The following is a 20,760-nucleotide window of genomic DNA, read 5'->3' on the forward strand; positions in this document are numbered from 1 at the left end:
TGGGGCCACCGCCATGTGAGATCCCCACATGCGGGGTTATGGGTCTGGTGCATTGTGATCTAGACTGCAGGTGAATGCAGAGGCCTTGGTCAGCCGTCGGAGAGTCTGGAGCCGTCGGTGAGCGTCCGTCAGACTAGTTTTTCTGGTGTGTCCCGCACTATCGGCTCTAGTCTGCCCGTGACAGAGTTTTTTCGGCCAATTCAGCATGTTGCTTCAGCGGCGGCGCACGTTGGTGAGAGAAATCACTCTGATTGGCGGTTCAGCTTAAATACAGACTACCGCCGTCTGCTGGTGTGGAGAGTTATTACATCTCACGCAGGCGCAGAACGTACGAGGTAGTTGGTCGTCGGCTGTCGTCTTTGCGGTGTGTTCGAGTGCAACTTTTTGGCCAAGACAAAGGCGATTTGAGGCGATGCAACATTGTTTTTTCCCACAGAACGAGAGGGTCAACTCTACAAAGGGCTGACCCGAATGCTTTGGAGCTTGAATACAGTATATATCAGACTGTAATAATGTATAAATTCCAAAATAGCCCATGAAATAATGAATAATCACACAACATTATTCATTATTCATATTCAACATAGATTATTATTAGATTTTCTCAGTTGGATATTGTTGTTTTTAGTAGTGTAGAGGTGCGTGTGTCTGCAGTAGAGCGGCAGCGGCACTGAAACAGGATGGAGACGGAGACAGACAGAAGAACATGTCAGCCTGCTGCGTTGCGCCACGCCACGAAGCTTCGACTAGCTTCGAATATTTCTCACAAAAGTTTCGAAGAAAAAAAAAACTGGTATTCGGGACAGCCCTACCTCTACATGAAAACATGTCACTGTTCGACAGAACAATCTCAACTCAAGGTCTACTTACTAGCTTGTACTGGCGCTTTCAGCTGTTTCAAACAGTCTTCAATCTTGTAATTTCGCTGAACACTTTTAGACCAAAGACCATCCTCTCTCATCTCCTCACATCCCTCTTGAGTTCTGTGTTGAAAGAAGCCAGTTGAGGTGCTTCAGACCAGGATGCCTCTTGGACGCCTCCCTGTGGACGTATTCTGGTCACGTCTAATGGCGAGAAAAAAGCCTGTGACAGACCAGAAACACACTGTGGGGGATTATTTATCCCATCTGGGGACACGACAAGATCCCCCAGGAGGAGCTGGAGGATGTGGCTGGGGAGAAGGACGTCTGGATGAATGAATGGATAGAGACATGTTGATACATAATTCTCTCTCTCTCTCTCTCTCTCTCTCTCTCTCTCTCTCTCTCTCTCTCTCTCTCTCTCTCTCTCTCTCTCTCTCTCTCTCTCTCTCTCTCTCTCTCTCTCTCTCTCTCTCTTTCTCTCTCTCTCTCTCTCTCTCTCTCTCTCTCTCTCTCTCTCTCTCTCTCTCTCTCTTTCTCTTTCTCTTTCTCTTTCTCTTTCTCTTTCTCTCTCTCTCTCTCTCTCTCTCACAGATGAGGGGAATGACAGTGAGGCTCCCAGTCCTCCAAACAGCAGCCATCAGCTCAGCTGGAAACAAGGACGCCAGCTGCTCAGACAGTGAGTTTACACACACATGAACACACACACACTAATTTAGACTTTCACAGTGTCATGGGACAGCTGACTGTGTGTGTGTGTGTGTCTCAGGGCAGAAAGCAGCAGAGTCAATCTTCTTAATGGAGATTAACACTTTTAATGGGAATCAAACACACTAATCCAGTTGGAGCTGACAGTGGTGGAAGAAGTATTGAGACCGTTTACTTAAGTAAAAGTACTAATATCACACTGTGAAAATACTCCATTACGAGTAAAAGGCCTGCATTCAAAACCTTACTACAGTTGGTAACAATAATAGAAAATAACGTTAACGAAAATACATTTTAACGGCACTTATTTCTTTAACGCTTTAAGGCAGCTTGTGATTTTTTAGGTTGTAGCGGGCTCAGTTTCAAAGCTCGAGTGATCGCGGGCAATCCCAACCAACTTGTCTCTCAGAGGCTGTAGCAGGTTCAGTTATAGAGCTAGTGAGTGAAGTTACAGATATCATACGAAACTGGAAAACCTAAGGAATCCATTGGTACCAAACATTTCAGACTAGCTAGTCGTTCCAAACTTACGCTAAATTTTGTTGAGGAAAAACTGGCACTGGCCATTTTCAAAGAAGTCCCTTGACCTCTGACCTCGAGATATGTGAATGAAAAGGGGTTCTATGGGTACCCACGAGTCTCCCCTTTACAGACATGCCCACTTTATGATAATCACATGCAGTTTGGGGCAAGTCATAGTCAAGTCAGCACACTGACACACTGACAGCTGTTGTTGCCTGTTGGGCTGCAGTTTGCCATGTTATGATTTGAGCATATTTTCAATGCTAGATGCAGTACCTGTGAGGGTTTCTGCACAATATTTGTCATTGTTTTGTGTTGTTAATTGATTTCCAATAATAAATATATACACATATTTGCATAAAGCAGCATGTTTGCCCACTCCCATGTTGATAAGAGTATTAAATACTTGACAAATCTCCCTTTTAAGGTACATTTTGGACGGATAAAAAATGTGTGATTAATTTGCAAATAATCGTGATTAAATATTTTAATCGATTGACAGCCCTAAAATAAACACCTACATGTGTATTTTGGATGTTTTCTTTCCATTAGTCTGAAACGAGACATGTTAAGGAAGCAAAATAGCCCAAAATCTCAAAAAACAATGTTTTTGCCTGAAAGAAATAGAAGACTGAGAGCTTTTATTTGTGATTGTGTGGTGTTTTTTTGTCTTTATTTTGACTGTGTGTCTGTGTGTGTGTGTGTGTGTGTGTGTGGTGACAGTGAATGGGGGATTGTGTGGAGGCGCTGAAGCCTCCTGCGATCGGAGAGGCTGGTACAGAGAGAGGGAGGCCGACCTTCCTCCCTCTCTCTCTCTGTGAACAAACACACTAGATGCTATTCAGAATTAAACCTCCGTCCACTGAGGATAAAACCTCTCGATGAAACGCTGCTCTCAGGTCAGACGGGTCCTGCTTTTCTTGGTTTCCCAGGGTGAAGGTACAGTACGGAGATTAGTTTGAACATATTCTGAGTAGCTTCTTTTAGGCCTGTTGCTCAATTCTGATTGGACATTGCAAGTTAAGCAGTAAACTTTACTTCTTTGCTCAAGTATTTTTTGAGTATATGACATTTGTGAGTTTGCATTATTCTTAACCAAAACTCCAAATCAGCCCGAAAAGTCTTGAATTTGTCTTGTGAGACTAAACAAATCTGTTTGTCTTATCAAATAATGTGCACATGCTAACATTTTTAACAGACATGATGATATTATAAACTCATTGGAGTGAAAGAAATATTACAGTTCAACGAAACCAGCATCTCACTTATTGTCAGTTGAGAAAAACTGGCATGAAAAACCAACTTTCAGTGCAGATGTTCTGTGTTTTTGTTCTCTATGTGCATCTTCAGACTGAACTGAACTGTACCAGACTACAGGGAGGACAGACAGTGTATCTAAGTTCCTAAACTTGGTGGCATTGCCCTTTAAGGATGCTGCTCCATTGATATAATTGTGGTGTTGTGTAGCTCAGCGGGTACAGCAAGGCACCAACGCTGCAGGAAGAAGAGACTGAAAAACAGAATAAAGAGGGGCGTTCAGGGTAAAAAGGGACGTTTATAAATGTCTCTGGTGAAGTCAGAGAAGGTCAATGGATTCTATTTACTGTATGTATGACTTATAGTATGTGTGCACTGCAAATACTAGTCTCACTCTCAATCTCACAGTATATCCTGCTCTGCCTGATGGGATATTTCTCACTTTTTGTCACTTATGTCTTTGTCAAGGGATGTTTTGTTACTTGTCACGTTTGTCACTTCCTGTGTGGAGATTTTCCATCGCTGGTCATTTAATTTGGACAAATTGGATGAATCTGCATCTTCTATATCAGTGAGGATGACACTCTGCAGGAAGGAAAGAAACAGCTGGATTTGTACATAAAATCTCATCAACAAGAGTTTGATTTGAGTTTTCCCTCACAAGCTTTTCCTCATTTATTGACTCATACAAATTAGATCCTAGGGATGCAGCGAGCCGATACCGATGTCAGATATCGGGCCGATACAGACTCAAATAGCTGCATCGGGTATCAGTGACAATGGGGCCGATCTATTCAGTTCAATTCCATCTTTATATCTGATTGCTACGCATGCCGGTAGAACACATCGCTGAGGGAACTAACAACAAACATATCAGCCATCTGGAATTGGATACTTGAATTAGCATTCCTTTTTTGACATGGTTGGTACCAATGGATACAAGTACCTTCACTCTAGCTTTAAAACTGAGCCCGCTACAACCTAAAATATTAAAGTTAAAGAAAATTAGTTAAAGATATTAGTAACGTTAAAACCAATTTGCGTTAACGCATTACTATCACCTTAACTTTGACAGCCCTAATTCGTAGACATGAAACCAGCAGATGACCAGAGCTCATTTCACATTCATTATACTTCTATTATTCCAACAGTATTAAAAATAAAAATCTTTTATCCACCTCTCAGCTCCATGATGCCCGACAAATATTATTATTATTATTATTATTATTATTATTATTATGACCAGCTTATCCTAAAAGAGTAATACAGAGATGATTAACCGTCTGTTGTTTCCTCTCCTGAGCCTCCTCTAACCTGTCTCTTATCTCCGTCTCCGCTCTCAGATACCTGCAGGAGGTCGGATACACCGACACCATCCTGGATGTGAAGTCTCAGAGAGTGAGAGCGCTGCTCGGTTTGACCGGAGACTCAGGAGAGAAACCTTTAGAGAAGAACGCCGAACCGATGGTCAACGGCACCGAACCGTCCTCCCTGAAGGACAGCGGCATGGTCAGGTATGAAATGACACTGTGTTTATATTACTCTGACAGAAAAACACAGAGTTTCATCGTCTCATTGCTTTTTACCACCAGACTCACCTCTTCTCTTTACTCTCTCCTTCAAGTAAACCCGACATGTCCGACTCGGCCACCGTGTTGGAGGCCTTTAAGTTCATAGAGAGCGCTGCAGCAGAGTTCAGCGACGAGGACGAAGAGGAAGACAGCGAAGGAAGGGACAAGACCATCTTGGACATTGCTACAGTAAGACAATTGCCTAATTTATACTTCTGCGGAAAAGCTTGCGCAGAGCCACAGAGATGGTTTACGGAGCACGCAGTGAAATTTAAAAATCGCGGGTCCAAAGCAAAAATAAATGACATGCTACGCGTAATCCAGCATAGTACTATGTATGTCTGCCGTGCGCAATCGGTGCCTGCACAGAACGAATAGGTGCACAGCTGCAGGAGTATAAACAAGGCATAACTGTGCTGTGTATTGATAACTCTACGGCGCTGTCCGTGGTGCTGAAGTAGCAGCGTTTTGGATCTATAATATTCTCTGAACTGTATAGCTACGGCAGAGGTATTAAAAAATGCAGAACAAAAGAGTCATTCGTGGGGCAGTTTGTTAGTCGAGGGTGAACAAGGGACGAACCGATTAACAGATCACCTACTGTAAAATGTAAATCCAATTTTATTGTCACACATTGTACATAGCACAGCACGGAGTGAAATTTAGCTACTGCATTTAATCCATCCTAGTATATTAGGAGCAATGGGCAGCTACTATACAGCACCCAGGGAGCCGTTATAGGGAGTTGGTGTCTTGCTCAAGGGCACCTCGGCAGTGCCCAGGAGGCAAACTGGCAGTCTACACTCCGTACTTGCTCCATGCGGGGAATCGCCATCCCAAGCCTGGTCCCCACAGACTGAGCTACTGCCGCCCCTAATGCCTCTGAGATGTAGTGGAGTAGAAGTATGAAGTAGCAGAGAATGGAAATACTCAAGTAAAGTACAAGTACTTCAAATTTGTATTTCAGTACAATACTTGAGTGAATGTACTTAGTTACATTCCACCACTGTTGATATATAAAGTAAAAGAGACGGACAAAGTTGCAGCCCAGAACTCACCTGCCCTGTGCAACGTAAAAGTAATGCATTGTTATTGTCACAGTTATGATGATTGTATATTTATTCAAACATAAGATATAGTGGTTTTATGGCTCCCCATCATTCCTCCAAATGAAAACTAACTCACATTCCTCAAACTGATTCAAGCTGCAGAAGTGGTAACCTGTTTTTCATTTCCTGTCCGATGTTGTCAAGAATAAAGAGCCAGATTTTCAAAAGTCTTCCTCACTTTTGTAACTTTTAACAGATGGTGAGGAAGAAAAAGTCGTCTACCCCTTCCTCCACAACCTCTGACCTCAGCGACGACCCCGACACAGAGGAAGCTCTGAAGGGTTTCGATTTCCTGGCGAGTCCGGACGAGCTGGATGGATCACCGGAGTCCAGGAGTGGAGAGGACAGCGGCGAGTGGGGTGAGACAAGGGGACGCTTAAAACATTTAGATGAGGGGTTTTCAATCACGTGTGTGAAGGTTTTTAAACCAAACGCCTTCAGTGATTGGTTCAATTAAATCCAGAGGACATTTAAACATGATTAACTGAATTTGACTGTTTGTTTTTTTTGTTGCATTTTTCCTTTTATTGAATGCATTATTATAACGATGTCACAATAACAAAAGACGGAGTTTGGTGACGTCGTGAAATAGCGTGGGATCATGGGAGTTGTTGTCTTCACCACCATTGTCATCATTGCAGTCAGCTTCTCCCAGTAAAGGATCCCTTCAGTGTTCGTCGTTCAGGATGTTTTTGCGGCAGAGGTCTCCTCCTCTTCAAAACAAACACACCAACTGATTAAAACCAGTAAAAAAAAACTGAATAAAGCAGTTTCCCGTTAAAAATCAGTGTTTCTCCGACGCTGTTCGGCTTACACAGGACGTCCCGGAGGGGCTACGAGCAGAGCTGCCGCTAACGTTTGCTCAGCTGGTTTCTCTGATAACTTGAGATAAAGACGTCTGATGACTAAAATCCTTCATATGGTTAAAATATATAGTTAAATACCAATCGATCATAAAAATGTGGTTTAAAACTGGATAAAAAAAAAAAGTTTAATTTTATGACCGCTTCTAACTGACAACCATAACGCTGATGCATGGGCAAAGGGGATATGACACCATTGCCAGGCGACCAAATGAAACGCACCGTTACCTTGCTTAAAATTACAGATTTCTCTGGGTTTGAAAAGTGTTGGAAACATTTGGGACAATGCAAGTACACAACTCTGGCCTTAACACTGCCTTTTACCACTGAGGTGTCGCGGACCTCGCGGTAAAGACAGCTCAACTTTGGAGCGATTTCTTAACCCTTTCCCAGTAAGATAGCTTAACATGTTTGGTATCAACGGATTCATCACAGTCTCAAGATAGAAACCCACCTTCAAAAGACAGTAAAGTTAATGCCAGGCAGATAATCCACCATCATTTTCAGAGGGTTAAAAGGAGACCAAGTAACCCAAGAACTGAGGAGGAGAATAATTCCAATTTTAAGATCATGGTGATCAATGAGACAGGCAGAGTCTAATTTAAATATAACCTATGGTTCTATTTGTCACTTTTAGATGGTTAAATCATGTTATAAATAGGACTACTAGAAGGATGCAGTTTGATTTTTGGCCTATTCAAACAAGACAATGACATTTAAAATATATAATCAAGGTCAATGTGTTAGCTATATTATAAGCAGGTTAAGAGGCTATGTCAATCCTGTATGCACAAAAATAAGAACTTCCCGACGGCGCGCTTTGCGAGTGCACCAAAAATAGGGTGTGTGGGCACCAGCTCAAATCTTGCCTAGGGCACCAAATTGGTCTGACACAACTCAACAAAATATATAACATATTTGTTTTTAGACATTTTAATGCAGAAATGTTACATATTACACCTTTAAATACATACTCGGGTCTTCTATTCCAGAGCTGACTTCAATGCAATGATAAAAAGCATAATGTTGAGTGTATACAGCTGAGAGAAAAACATGGAAAACCACCAGTATGAACCTGAAATCTCCTGAGATGGAATAGAATCGTTAAACTTTGTATCGACATATAAATCTACATGAATATCCTGCCAGTCGTCTGTAGAATTAAAACATAAACCTCTTATTTCAAAAGAAATGGGTTGGTGAGTGGCAGCACAAGGCCGCTCCTGCACCGACGCATTTCCTGTCTATTTATATAAAACTCTCTTTACAAAATAAAGTTCCCATCTGGCGACCCGGCAGCCCCCGCACTTTACACAAAATCCCCCTTTTTCTACTGTTTCTTAGCAACACATTCAGTGTCATTCGGCCAACGACAAAAAGCATCCCCACGCAGTTTGTGACTCAACACTTCACCGTCCAGATAGTTGTAAAGGAGTGCTGACTCAGTGCAGCAGGTCTCACCACACATACCCAGCGTTAAAGCCCCGAGAGGAGAAATCTTTATAGATTTCCTCCGTATCTTTTTATTTTGAGCTGTAAAAACAATCCTCTGGCGTTGCTGCTGTTCGGTGTTTTTCCCTCCACAGACAGCCAGCTGAACACACAGTTAAAAACCGTCTGTGTTTGGCTGCGTGCCGCTGCGTTATGAAACACATTGTCATTTCTGACTCTGAAGGCTTTTCTTCTTGAACCCACGCCACCTCCACAACCCAAACACATCACTCGCCTCGGGGCTACCACGACGGATGATGAGACCCATTCTTTGTCTCAGCTCGCAGTTATCATGTCATTCCTGCAGCCTCCCCCTCAGTGATTTCTGCATATTTCTCATCTTTGGATCTGTTCATGTGCCCTCCGATCATCTGCAGGCCGAGTTTATTTTTATCGCCATTTCAGCTGTCAGGAGAAGTTGAAGGGAAATCCTTTCAGTGAAGTGACAGCAGCAAAATCTGTATCTCCAATTTTTATTTTCATAACACTTTGACAGAGATGAGTACGTCTACTTTTTGAGTCTCCACAAGGGGGAGCGGTTCAGTCCTTGTCAGACCAGTTCTACATCTGCCTAGTTATGGCACGTTCACATCAAGAGCGATGTGTCAATGCAAAGAGGCGTGTAGATGCACAATGCAAACACGCAACATTTGCGTCATTCGTGCGTGACGCTGGGTTGTGAAAGCCTATCAGCATTGAGATTCTCCTCCTGACTTCACTGATGTCCTGATGTAGTTGAATCAGAGATGGAACAAACTTATTGTGGCCATTCGAAGGCACTCAGAGCTACGATAGTACCTCATATTTGTACAGAGACCGGACGAAACTCTGTGTATAAATGTATGTGTATAAAGCACAAACTGTCTATGGTATAAACAACAACGTTGCTGCCATATTTATGCCTAGATGACTTTATCTGGAGTGTTGATGGAGCAGCTGCATAGCCTGGCAATGATCGATCCAAACTCCATTCAGAAAACAAGCAATTTCCAGGAATCTTTATAGGAAATGACCAGGACATTATTGGCAAAATAATAAGCCTTACTGTTAAAAATCTAAATAGTCACTTGCATTAACTGTAACTACTGGAAAACAAAAGAAGTCATAGAGGTATGACACAGTTTTTTGTCTTATAAGTGATATTGTTAACATAAAATAGATTCAGAAAAGTGACAGCATGTTTATGTTTGAAATGTTGAAATTCTATACTCCATTCAAATCGCCACTGACAGGCAGTTGCTGTTTACCGTGACGACGCTGCCACCTTGTGGTTTCCCGGGTTGTCCTCGCAATATATGCGTACATGAGCAAGTTGCAGTATTTTTTCCATCATGTTATATAGCCTCCAGAATAATATCAATGTTCCCCTTTAATGACATTATGTGTCTTTGTTGTGTTTCACTACTTTAACTTCTGTAAAGGAGTTGATTTGTGGATTTTTACGGCTCTGCGGTCTCAGGAACGTCCTCCATGAGAGACATGATCATTTTGGTGACATTTAGTTTTCTTCACTGTTTAAGTTTAGTCTAGTTGTTAAGTTTTGTGGCTTCTTTATGAGAAAGTGTTGCTTTTTCTTAACATCTCACTTCCAGAGCTGCAGAGCGACAACAGAGAGGATTCATTTGGATTCCAGCTTTTATTTTTCACTGTATTTGTTTGTTGAATCTCACCCCGTTTTGTCTTGTGTTCATTTTCAGCGTATTTGTTTCATATTTGTTTGTTTAACACGAGAAGAGACTTTGAGCCTGTTGTGTTCATGTTCCTCTTGTTTCTCTTTGTTGTGCATGTTTGGAGCCTCGGCAGAGTCTAAAATGAATCATGAAGAACTCTTTATAAGTGTTCATTAGCAGTGTTTCACATTGCTCATTAGATGGTATTTCTTCACTAATACAATAGTCCACAATACTCACACTTATTTTAGACAGGCTGGAAGTTACAGGAAATTTATATTGGGTCTTATTTTTGTAGTTTTGGCATCAGCTCAGTTGCAGAGGGATTGAGGTTAAAGTTTTCTTTTTGGAAATAAAAAATGAAAGGTGAGCATTAAAGTTTTTACTGGAGTCAGGACATGGTTAGCCTAGCTTAGCATAAAGACTGGCAGCGGGGGGAAACAGCTAGACTGGCTGGATTCAACATGCTGAATCGGCCAAAAAAACGCCGACACGGGCAGACTAGAGCCGACGGTGCAGGACACACCCAAAAAACTAGGCCGACAGACGCTCACCGACAGCCAACCGTCAGCTTGATGTGTCAGGGCCTTAAAGCTCACTTTGGACTCATTTTGGACAGAACCAGACTCGCTGTTTCCCTCTGCTTACAGTCATTATCCTATCCTAAGCTTAGCTAACAATGTCCTGACTCCAGCTCCATACTTAACATATACATAACATTGATATTGATTTCATCTTCCTCCTGGAAAGAAAGTGCATATGTTTAAGTATTTATTTAATGCAATATTGGGCTACTTTTGTCTATATTTGTATTTTCCACTTCCAAATCATTTAGATTTAGATGGCATTAGATGGCATGTGTTTGCAATGCCTCGTGGACTCATTTGTAAAGTTGAGCTAAGTGGAGTCTCTGCAACAAGTTATCAAAACTGAAAGAAATTATGGCCAAAACTACAAAAGACCCAGAAACAGGTTGTAAAAAGGAGAAGATTTCGCTCTAAATATCCTCCCTCTTCATCCCGTCCACCTCAGTGGGTTTGTCAAAGTAAAGTTGGATATGTACTGTAGTGCATCCAGACGCTTATAACGTTTCTACCCCACCCTCCTCCTCCTCCTCCTCCTCCTCTTCCTCCTCCTCCTCCTCCTGCTCCTCCTCCTCCTCCTGCTCCTGCTCCTGCTGGCCTGTAGAGAAGGAAGATCAGTCTCCTCTGGGTGAACTGGCCTGGGACGTGGACCAGGGACTGATAGCCCAGCTCAAGGAGCAGTACAGGAAGGAACGCAAGGGCAAGAAGGGGGTAAAGAGTAAGTCCTGAACCAGGCCTGCAGTTCATCCTCTCTCCTCATCCTGTTTTTACTTAACGTCCTCTGACTCTCTTTGTTTTTCTGTTTCCTCTCCTCTCAGTCTGTCGGGGCTTAACTGTGCTGCTGACAAATATTTCAATCAGCATTTTATTCAAAGTGTTCATCAGTATCTAGAAAGCCAAACTATTTAGCTCACATTTAGTCACATTATTGCTGATTAAATATATTTTAAAGTAAGTCAAATTGGCTTGTGCAGTCAGTTATCGTTAGATCTTTTACTGACTGACAGACCCGACAATCTGTCGGGTTTTTTTAGCAGCAAAAATTCACTCGCTAACTTTTTAAGTATAAAAAAAAATTGTCCTAGTTTCATTTTCTGTTTGGCTAATTCATGATATTAGCAGTGATCGACGCAATCTGGATCAAACCCTGCAACATCGGAAGCGAAGGCTCCACCTGATGAAAAGCTTTTCAACATGATAATCTATTCGTGATAAACATTTTACTGACTCAAAAGATATTTCATCCATCCATCCATCCTTTTGAGGACCAGTGAAGTGGCCTGGCTGAAGCATTATGCCGGGTCCATAAACAACAATGAGTAGTTCAATGTTTGTTTGTGAAGTAGTTATTAAATGGAGCTGGTTTCCAAACTTTCACCACTTGACCAGAGGGCAACTCTGCGGCCTGATAAGTGAAGCCCATGCTGAAGTGCTTTAAACCTGCATTCTTTCTAACAGCCAGCAGGGGGCGACTCCTCTGGTTGCAAAAAGAAGTCTGATTGTATAGAAGTCTATGAGAAAATAACCCTACTTCTCACTTGATTTATTACCTCAATGAGTTTATGGTCTCAATCGCTAGTTTCACAGAATGAAGTCTGTAAGAGACTCCGCTGCAGGAGCTCAATTTAAATATACCAGCCCATATATTCTACCTCACCAACCCTGTAACCCTTTAATCTCACCTTAATCACCCACCTGAGCTAAAAGTCTGTCTCTGATTTCACTCTGCTTTGTCTCAGTGTCTCTAACGTGGACGTCACTCTCTTCTCCCCTCGTCTGTGTCTTCTGCCTTCTTTGTTTTGTCTCCTTTGAGAAAAGCTCTGATCTTGGTTACATTTTTGCTCCTTTTTCATTTACTTCACGTTCTTTATATTTTTTCTACCTTCATGTAGATTTCCTGCACTTTTTCCCAAAAGTCCCAAAGGAATGCACCGACTTTAAACAATCATATTTATGTTGCCGATATCAAATACAAGTCTGATCTTTTACTCTGATTCTTAGTGAGGCGACACACAAACAAGTCTGAACATGATTGACAGCTGTCGTGTTGATTAACGTTAGCAACATTAGCAGCTAAAACCACAATATCACTCTATATTTCACATGTTGGCAGTAATGTTAGCTGACCAAACGAAGGTCCCTCCATGAATCGAAGGCCCGGTCGATGTTGATACTAGTATTAACTTTTCCAGCTTCAGCCTCCCGACCGTGGTCAGAAGACAAAGGGGAGACACCGTAGTTTTGATCTCCTGGCAATAAAAAACAATTAAAACTTGTTTATACGTGTAAAAACGTACATACAGTCCCTTTAAATGGATTATGCTGTTGCCATAATGACACAGACAGTCGTGCAGTTTTCTGACATTGATGAATTATGATAATATCCAGTAACGATATTAGTTCATCTCTTAATATTCCTGTTTGTTTCTTCTTGTCTTTGTGTTGATGAATTCTGCAGTTCACCAAACAGCAGCTGGTACATCTCATCTGTTTCTTCTCATTATTATTATTTCTGTGTTTCTCTGGTTTTATTTGCTTCATCTTCTCTGTTTGATCTTCTGCAGAGCTGCTGCTGCATCATCTTCTGCTCTATTTCCATCCTTTATGCTGATTTAATTCTCTTTCTTGTGACAATATGAACTCTTGAGACTTATTTTGCTTTCATTGTGCTAATGTTTGTTTTCATCTTCCTCTCCTTTTCTTTACATTGTTTCTCTGCCTTTTCCTGACTCCATGTTTCTGTTTCCTCCTCTGATTTTTGTCTCCCATCGTCTCCTCCTTCTCTTAATTGCTGTCCCTCCCTCCCTCCCTTCCTCCTCCTCCTCCTCCTCCTCCTCCTCCTCCAGGACCAAACCGGTCTCGGCTCCAGGACATGCTGGCTAACCTGCGGGAAGCTGAGGATCTATCCCCCATGCAGCCGCCCGTGACGCCCCCCTCCCGTCCCAGTGTACCCAGACTCAATGAGCAGGAAGTGGGACGCCCCGAAGACGGTAAACTGCCCTCCTTCTCAATTCACTAGTCCGCTAACCAACTTATGTTTTCTGCACCAATTTTACAACATGAATTAGTTATTAGTAATATCGTTCATAAAGAAGGTCTTTCTTAACCCAGTTGCCTGTTTTGTCACCGTAGAAGCGATGACTTTCCTGCCATCGTCTGGGAAGTCGTTCATACTGGGCAGAGTGGACGAGGCGGTTTCTAACGAGCTGGGACTGGGAGAACTGGCCGGACTGACGGTCGCTAACGAGGCTGACAGCCTGGCGTACGACGTGAGTAAAACAAACGAGGCAGAAAGCACTGAAAACTCTTGAGCAGCCAGATTGTTTCAGAACCAAACTGCACCCTTCAGGCCTCCTCAAAAAAACAAATAAAAAATAGTAGGGCCGTCAATCGATTAATATATTTAATCGCGATTAATCGCATGATTGTGTTATAGCTGTTCAAAATGTACCTTAAAGGGAGATTTGTCAATTATTTAATACTCTTATCAACAGGGGAGTGGAAAAACATGCTGCTTTATGCAAATATATGTATATATTTATTATTGGAAATCAATTAACGACACAAAACAATGACAGATATTGTCCAGAAACCCTCACAGGTACTGCATTTAGCATAATAAATATGCTCAAATCACAACATGGCAACAGAAAACATCAGCTGTCAGTGTGTCAGTGTGCTGACTTGACTATGACTTGTCCCAAAATGCATGCGATTATCATAAAGTGGGCATGTCTGTAAAGGGGAGACTCGTGGGTACCCATAGAACCCATTTTCATTCACATATCTTGAGGTCAGAGGTCAAAGGATCCCTTTGAAAATGGCCATACATGCATATCTTCTTGTATCAAATTTGGGATATCATGTTATTATTGCATTAACTTTGACAGTCCTGATAAAAATATAACATTTTTGCTTTGATTTTAGTTTTTGGGTGAAACTTACCTAATTTTTCCACCTAAGTCACACAATGGGATTGCAGCAAAGAACCAGCACCTAAAAATTGGTTATCTTTAAATTCTTTCTGACCAGTTTTTGTCTCCACAGACAGAAAAATTAAGAAATTACAGCCTAAAAGTGAAATCCAAACTTTCTTCCAAACATTGATATGTGAGGGTTCCTTTCAGAGGAAACTAGACCAGACATGTTTTGTCTCTCATGTATCTTCAATATAAAATCTTACAATCCAGATGTGTTGACACACAGTTTGTTGACATTTCTGATTTCCTCTCACTGCTTCAGTATCCATCAGTATGCAGAGTAAAGCAAATAAAAGTAAAGCGCCATCATCACATGGATTGTAAATGAGCCCCCCCCCCCTCCTCCTCCCTCAGATCACCAACAACAAAGACGCTCTGAGGAAGACCTGGAACCCAAAGTTCACCCTGCGGAGCCACTTTGACTCGGTCCGGAGTCTGGCCTTCCACCCGGTGGAGCCCGTCCTGGTCACCGCCTCCGAGGATCACACCCTCAAACTGTGGAACCTCCAGAAGACGGCGCCCGCCAAGAAGTGAGTTTAAAATATAAAGCATTCATTAATATACTTATACTCATTTATCTCAACTGCAATAATCCGAAACAGGCCTTTGTTTCTGTTTCTCTAATAATATATTTGATCATATTTTAGTGTTTTAATTTCCTGTTAATACAAACTCTGTTGTGGGTTTCAATCCTCCAGATGTGCTGCTTTAGACGTGGAGCCCATCTACACTTTCAGAGCTCACAGGTGAGATCCTGTTTGAAAAGGTTCTCAGTTCTGCCTGAATCTTACTTTACACACTTTATCTTTGATCCTAAAAGCAAATACTCTTAAGACTTAAAAATGTTAAAGCTTTAATGTAATAACTGGCAAAGACAGCTCATACATATTATTAAATCAGACCTATTTGGATATTTGGGTTTATGATGCTCTACAGAAAGTTTTGAGGTTGTAAAAGATGTCTGCTTCTCTCTGTAGCGGTGCTGTGCTGTGTGTCACCATGAGCTCTAGTGGAGAGCAGTGCTTCAGTGGGGGTGTGGACGGTACCATCCAGAGCTGGAACACCCCCAACCCCAACATCGACCCCTACGACTCATATGGTAGGTTCCAGCAATTATAATTTAGTAGATAATAATTCAATAATTCAGTATGTTTGACACCCTCTCTCTGTCTGTGATGTTTTTTTTCAGAGCCCTCTGTCCTGCGGGGGGCGCTGTGTGGCCACACAGACTCGGTGTGGGGTCTGGTCTACAGCTCGGCCCATCAGCGCCTCCTCTCCTGCTCGGCTGATGGCACGGTCCGGCTGTGGAACGCCGCCGACACCTCGCCGTCTCTCGCTGTTTTCAACGAGAGAGGAGGTGAGAAGCTGCTCATTGTCAGTGGGGTCTCAGTACCTTTTTTTGTTGGCCATGATGGCAGCTAGTGTTGTCAATCAATATTCAGTATTGATACGTAGCGATACTGAATATTTTAAACAGTTTCAATACAGTATCGATACACATAGGTACCAGCTTCGCTTTCTGCCCTCTCTTGAGGTAGACTGATTAATCTGCGCCGATTGGACGTTTTACAAACTATTGTTATCGGCAAGACCGGGCTCACATTCCTGTTTTATAAGACGGGCTTCACTACATATAACTTTCCTTTTTTAGTTCACACACTCAACGCCGCTCTCTCTCTCTTTGGCTTCACCACTCACTTCCTTCGTGCACACACACTCCCACAACACTAGTTTTCCCTCGACGTCGGTAACGACGTCGGTTTTGCAAGACGGGCTGCACTAGATATAACTTTATTTTTTTGTGCTTCCATGGAGTTTGTGTTGGAGTCTGAGATGTGGTGGTGGCTGGTCGTTTGTTGGCGTTTGCGGACTACATTTCTAACCGAACGTTAGCTATGGTTGCACACTGTTAGCCCTGAAGCGGAGCTGAAGAGAGTAAAGGCACTCGCGAGCGCGCATGACGTCACATCTGTTGGATTTTCCTGGAAAAACCAGGCCAGTCTACAGGCTGATAGAGGAAACGCAGAAAGTCGCGGAAGGTCTCATTTTTTAGGTTAGGTTACAACCTGTTCACACATTTGCAATAAAAATGATTAGAAAATGTCTATACGTGTAAAAACGTACATACAGTCCCTTTATTTAGCTTAAGAAGTAGGAGAATTTTCTCAACCCATAAAGAAACACTTCATTCATTTAACCTCTGCTGTCTGTGTTTGTGTCAGAGCTCGGAGTGCCGACCTCGGTGGACCTGGTGAGCAGTGACCCGGCTCACATGGTGACGTCTTTCACCACCGGCCACATCGGACTCTTCAACATGGAGACGCAGCAGCTCGTCCTGAAGCTGGAATCTGCCGGACCGCCAGGTAAATCCACCGACCAATCACAAGTCCAGACGAGGTGACCTCCACACTCATTGAGGGAGAATTTGGTCCCTGTTTGATCTGATCAGTACAGCTCTATCTGAGGTTGAAAACAAGACCACAGGGTCCACAGACTACTACTACTGAATGCACCACTTTTACTCGTAATGGAGTATTTTTACATTGTTGTACTGCTACTTTTACTTCAGTAAAGGATCTGAAAACTGTTTAAAATCCTGATTTAGTTAATCTTATACTGCATTCAGTACAAAGTTCTCATCTCTTTCTTTTAAGACACTATTAAACAGAAAATCATGTCTTATTTCACATTTCTGTCGTCCACATTAAAGGATCAGTCTGGCATTATTCTGTATTTTTCCTATTGGCAACAAATCCCATGAAAAGACCCAAACTAACAACATTTCAATGCGTCTCTCAATACAGTCTGACTTAGGGATGGGTGATATAATGATATATGTCGTCAAACGATATAAAAATACCTATCATTTATATATTTTTTTCTATATCGTTTCTATTGTGATGTTAAAAAAACAGCGGCCAAACTGTGTTACAGCAATATGTACATCATTTGGACGACGCCTGTGGCCGCTTATGATGGCTAAATCAAATAATCTATGGAGAAGCCGTGCACAGAATCCAGATAACACAGATAATATAAATTAAATGTATAGTAGCGCATTTTCAATTGATGTTTGACGCTATCAATCCAATCCAATCCAAATTTATTTATAAAGCACATTTAAAAACAACAAAAGTTGACGAAAGTGCTGTACAGTTAAACATAAAAACAACACAATAAAACACTAAGACCAACTTTAAACCAACAGGACATTAAAATAATAAAAGCATTGAGACCAACAGGAAAGGAAAAGGGATTAAAATAGGTAACTCTCATGACAAGCCAAAAGCCAAGGAATAAAAGTGTGTTTTGAGATTTTGATTTAAAAACAGGCAGTGTGGGGGATCGTCTGAGAGATAAGTTGGAGCTTGCACATTTAACGATTTATATGTTTATAATAAAATCTTAAAATCAATCTTAAAACGCACAGGAAGCCAGTGAAGAGAAGCCAGAATCTTGGAGATGTGCTCACGTTTACGCGTACCAGTTAAAAGACGAGCTAAAAATATATAACTGTTGCAGTGAAAAGAGAAACCTCTCTGCAGCGTGTTCCCTCGATGCTTTAAGTGTCTGTGTTTCCTGCGGCGGCCGTGAAAGAAACCCATCTCTCACAAAGTGCTTTCAGTCCTGATGGACTGGAGATTGTTGGTATTAAATGCTAATGTTGTCCTTCTCACGTCCGCCCCCACACAGAAGCTCCCTGCAAGATCAACAAAGTGCTGAGTCACCCCACTCTGCCAATCACCATCACAGCCCAGGAGGACCGGCACATCCAGTTCTTCGATAATAACACAGGTAACACGCCGCCACCAGCAGCCAGCTGCTGCAGAGGAGGGTTTTCTATTATATTTAAAGGAACACGCCACCAATTTTATCAAACGTTTACTTTTTCACTCAGCCTGTGAAAACAGTCTTATAATGTCTTCTGGTGGCTCAACAAGTCTGTCTTCTTCTCTTTTTTTTCATTAAACAAAAAAACATGCATTCAGTATACAGGAGATAGATTACAAATAGAACAACAACTAAAGAGCCTGGGGTATAACCAGAGTAAGGAGAAGTCCCGTCCCTTGCAGTGGACCACCATGGGACCTTATTCATGAAAAAATATGAACGCTAGTCAACGGCAAGAGACAAAAAAATGTTTTGATCCCGTTTGAATTGCGCGATGAATCACACATATGATGTTTCTCAATTCAAAACTTCAAAATAATACAACTTGACAAGAACATTCATTCACTTTTCTGTCCATCTGAACCATCGACTGTATATAAAGATGGTCGACATGACAGCTCCGCAAAACCAAGGACTGTTGAAAGAGGCTGGGACACGGTTTTGAGCTCTGGGGTATGGCGCATGTGGTGTGTGACTTGTGCTGCGCTCTTGCGCTGCTATTGGCTCAAATACAGACCAGATTTTACTGCGTATGTGTCATGCACCCCACAGATATGACGCATTGATGACGCGTGACATCTCTTTTCATGATAAACCCCACCTCCTCCATGTTTGCGGATAGTACATGGGCCAAACTAAAAAGTCAAAGTACACGTGAAATACATTTTTCCCAAAGATGGTTTCTGTCATTTGAGGTAGTTCTTATCACGCTGATGTTTGTTCAAGTGTTCATTTTTCTGATAAGTTTGTTTTTAATGAGTTATATGATGCTATAAAAAGTGGCTGAGATGTCATGATTGACAGCTGTGAGTCTCTCTCGCTGACCAGCTGTGGCCGAGCTCATCCCGTGATTGGTTCGGGCTTCTCTACAGTGGGAGTCATTTTTCTCTTCTATTTTGAATTGAAGGTAAACCGATCCACTCGATGGTCGCTCACCTGGACTCTGTCACATGTCTCGCCGTGGATCCGAACGGGCTGTACCTCATGTCTGGAAGTGAGTATCCGTCTCCGAACCTGTCAGATCTGGACTAGATTAAGACTGGATAAAACTTCTTCTCACATTTGTGAAGCCTTTATTCCCTTCTATGTGAAAATAGAAAAACTAAATTGTAATTTTACATATTTTTCTTGATGCAGCACCTCATGAGGTCAGCTACAGATCAAAACCCAGAAATCACACTTTTCTCTCTTTTCAAAAATATAAAGGTTTCATAAATCTGAAGAGGGGTTTTAAATAGTGCTAACGCTGTTACTGTGTTTCACAGCTTTTACTCTTGGAGGATGGAATTAATGAATTTTTGGACCAGTTTAGCCGACAAATTGTCATTCTGCACCGTCCACCTGAAGGCAGTCCTAGCAGATAGCCAATCATAGTTTAGGGTAATGGGGTGGGACCTGGACACGCCCCTGAACCTGATGGACATCTTCCTCCATCCTCATTGTTTCTCTCTCTTTCTTCCTCTCAGGTCACGACTGCTCGATCCGTCTGTGGAATATGGAGAGCAAGACGTGCATCCAGGAGTTCACCGCTCACCGCAAGAAGTCCGAGGAGTCGATCCACGACGTGGCGTTCCACCCCACCAAGTGCTACATCGGCAGCGCCGGGGCCGATGCGCTCGCTAAGGTCTTCGTATGACCTGAATCCAGCTGGCTGTGGAGCTCAGAGGACGGGCGGAGCGTCACAGAGAGGAAGAAGTTGGAGTTTGTCTCCACCTCCTCTGAGTCTGGATGAGGAAGCAGGAAACTGAAGGTGACAGTGTTCCCAGACTGCTCCTTTAAGATTTGTCAAATATTCGCCCCCCACTCTCCTTCGGACTTAGGCTGGCCCGGGTCCCGAAACAAACAAACCTCTGGATGAGTCGATGAATGAAACAGGAAGTGGCAAAAAAAATATAAAACAGGGACTCTCGGTACATTTTAGTAAAGCTGGAACCTTTTTTTCTTTAACATAAAAACTCTCCACCATCTCCGACCCCAAACACTCCAGTTAAAACAGCCTGTGTCTGTTGGTGTTGCTTTGAAATATCGTTCATGATAATGTGCCTTTTTTCTTCACAACATAAATTATTTTAGGTGTTAAGGAAAATTGATTTTATTCATCAGAAGATTGAATTTTTCCTCTTTCAAAATAAGAAAACCAAATTTTTCACAAGAATCAGTCAGATCCAAAAGTGTCATGAGGTTATCCAACCTGAGCGCTCTAATTTCACCTCACGATGACGTCCCACTCACAGCACAGCACTCGGTGGATTTT

General features: G+C 42.2%; 1 protein-coding gene across 1 annotated transcript in view; it reads left to right on the plus strand.

Moving 5' to 3' along the window:
• Nucleotides 1-20,404, plus strand: part of LOC141764574 (striatin-like) — a 54,573-nt gene extending 34,169 nt beyond the window's left edge. Inside the window, exons 4-18 of the mRNA XM_074629882.1 lie at nt 1,455-1,539; nt 4,691-4,861; nt 4,972-5,107; nt 6,224-6,386; nt 11,240-11,353; nt 13,482-13,625; nt 13,768-13,904; nt 14,970-15,145; nt 15,314-15,361; nt 15,593-15,714; nt 15,805-15,972; nt 16,838-16,978; nt 18,309-18,410; nt 19,414-19,500; nt 19,973-20,404. Of these exons, the coding sequence (XP_074485983.1) occupies nt 1,455-1,539; nt 4,691-4,861; nt 4,972-5,107; nt 6,224-6,386; nt 11,240-11,353; nt 13,482-13,625; nt 13,768-13,904; nt 14,970-15,145; nt 15,314-15,361; nt 15,593-15,714; nt 15,805-15,972; nt 16,838-16,978; nt 18,309-18,410; nt 19,414-19,500; nt 19,973-20,142 (1,964 nt within the window). The 3' untranslated portion in view covers nt 20,143-20,404. The remainder of the gene's footprint in view (nt 1-1,454; nt 1,540-4,690; nt 4,862-4,971; nt 5,108-6,223; nt 6,387-11,239; nt 11,354-13,481; nt 13,626-13,767; nt 13,905-14,969; nt 15,146-15,313; nt 15,362-15,592; nt 15,715-15,804; nt 15,973-16,837; nt 16,979-18,308; nt 18,411-19,413; nt 19,501-19,972) is intronic.
• Nucleotides 20,405-20,760: the final 356 nt, after the last annotated feature.

Source organism: Sebastes fasciatus, chromosome 3, assembly GCF_043250625.1.
Source record: "Sebastes fasciatus isolate fSebFas1 chromosome 3, fSebFas1.pri, whole genome shotgun sequence".
Lineage (NCBI taxonomy): Eukaryota > Metazoa > Chordata > Actinopteri > Perciformes > Sebastidae > Sebastes > Sebastes fasciatus.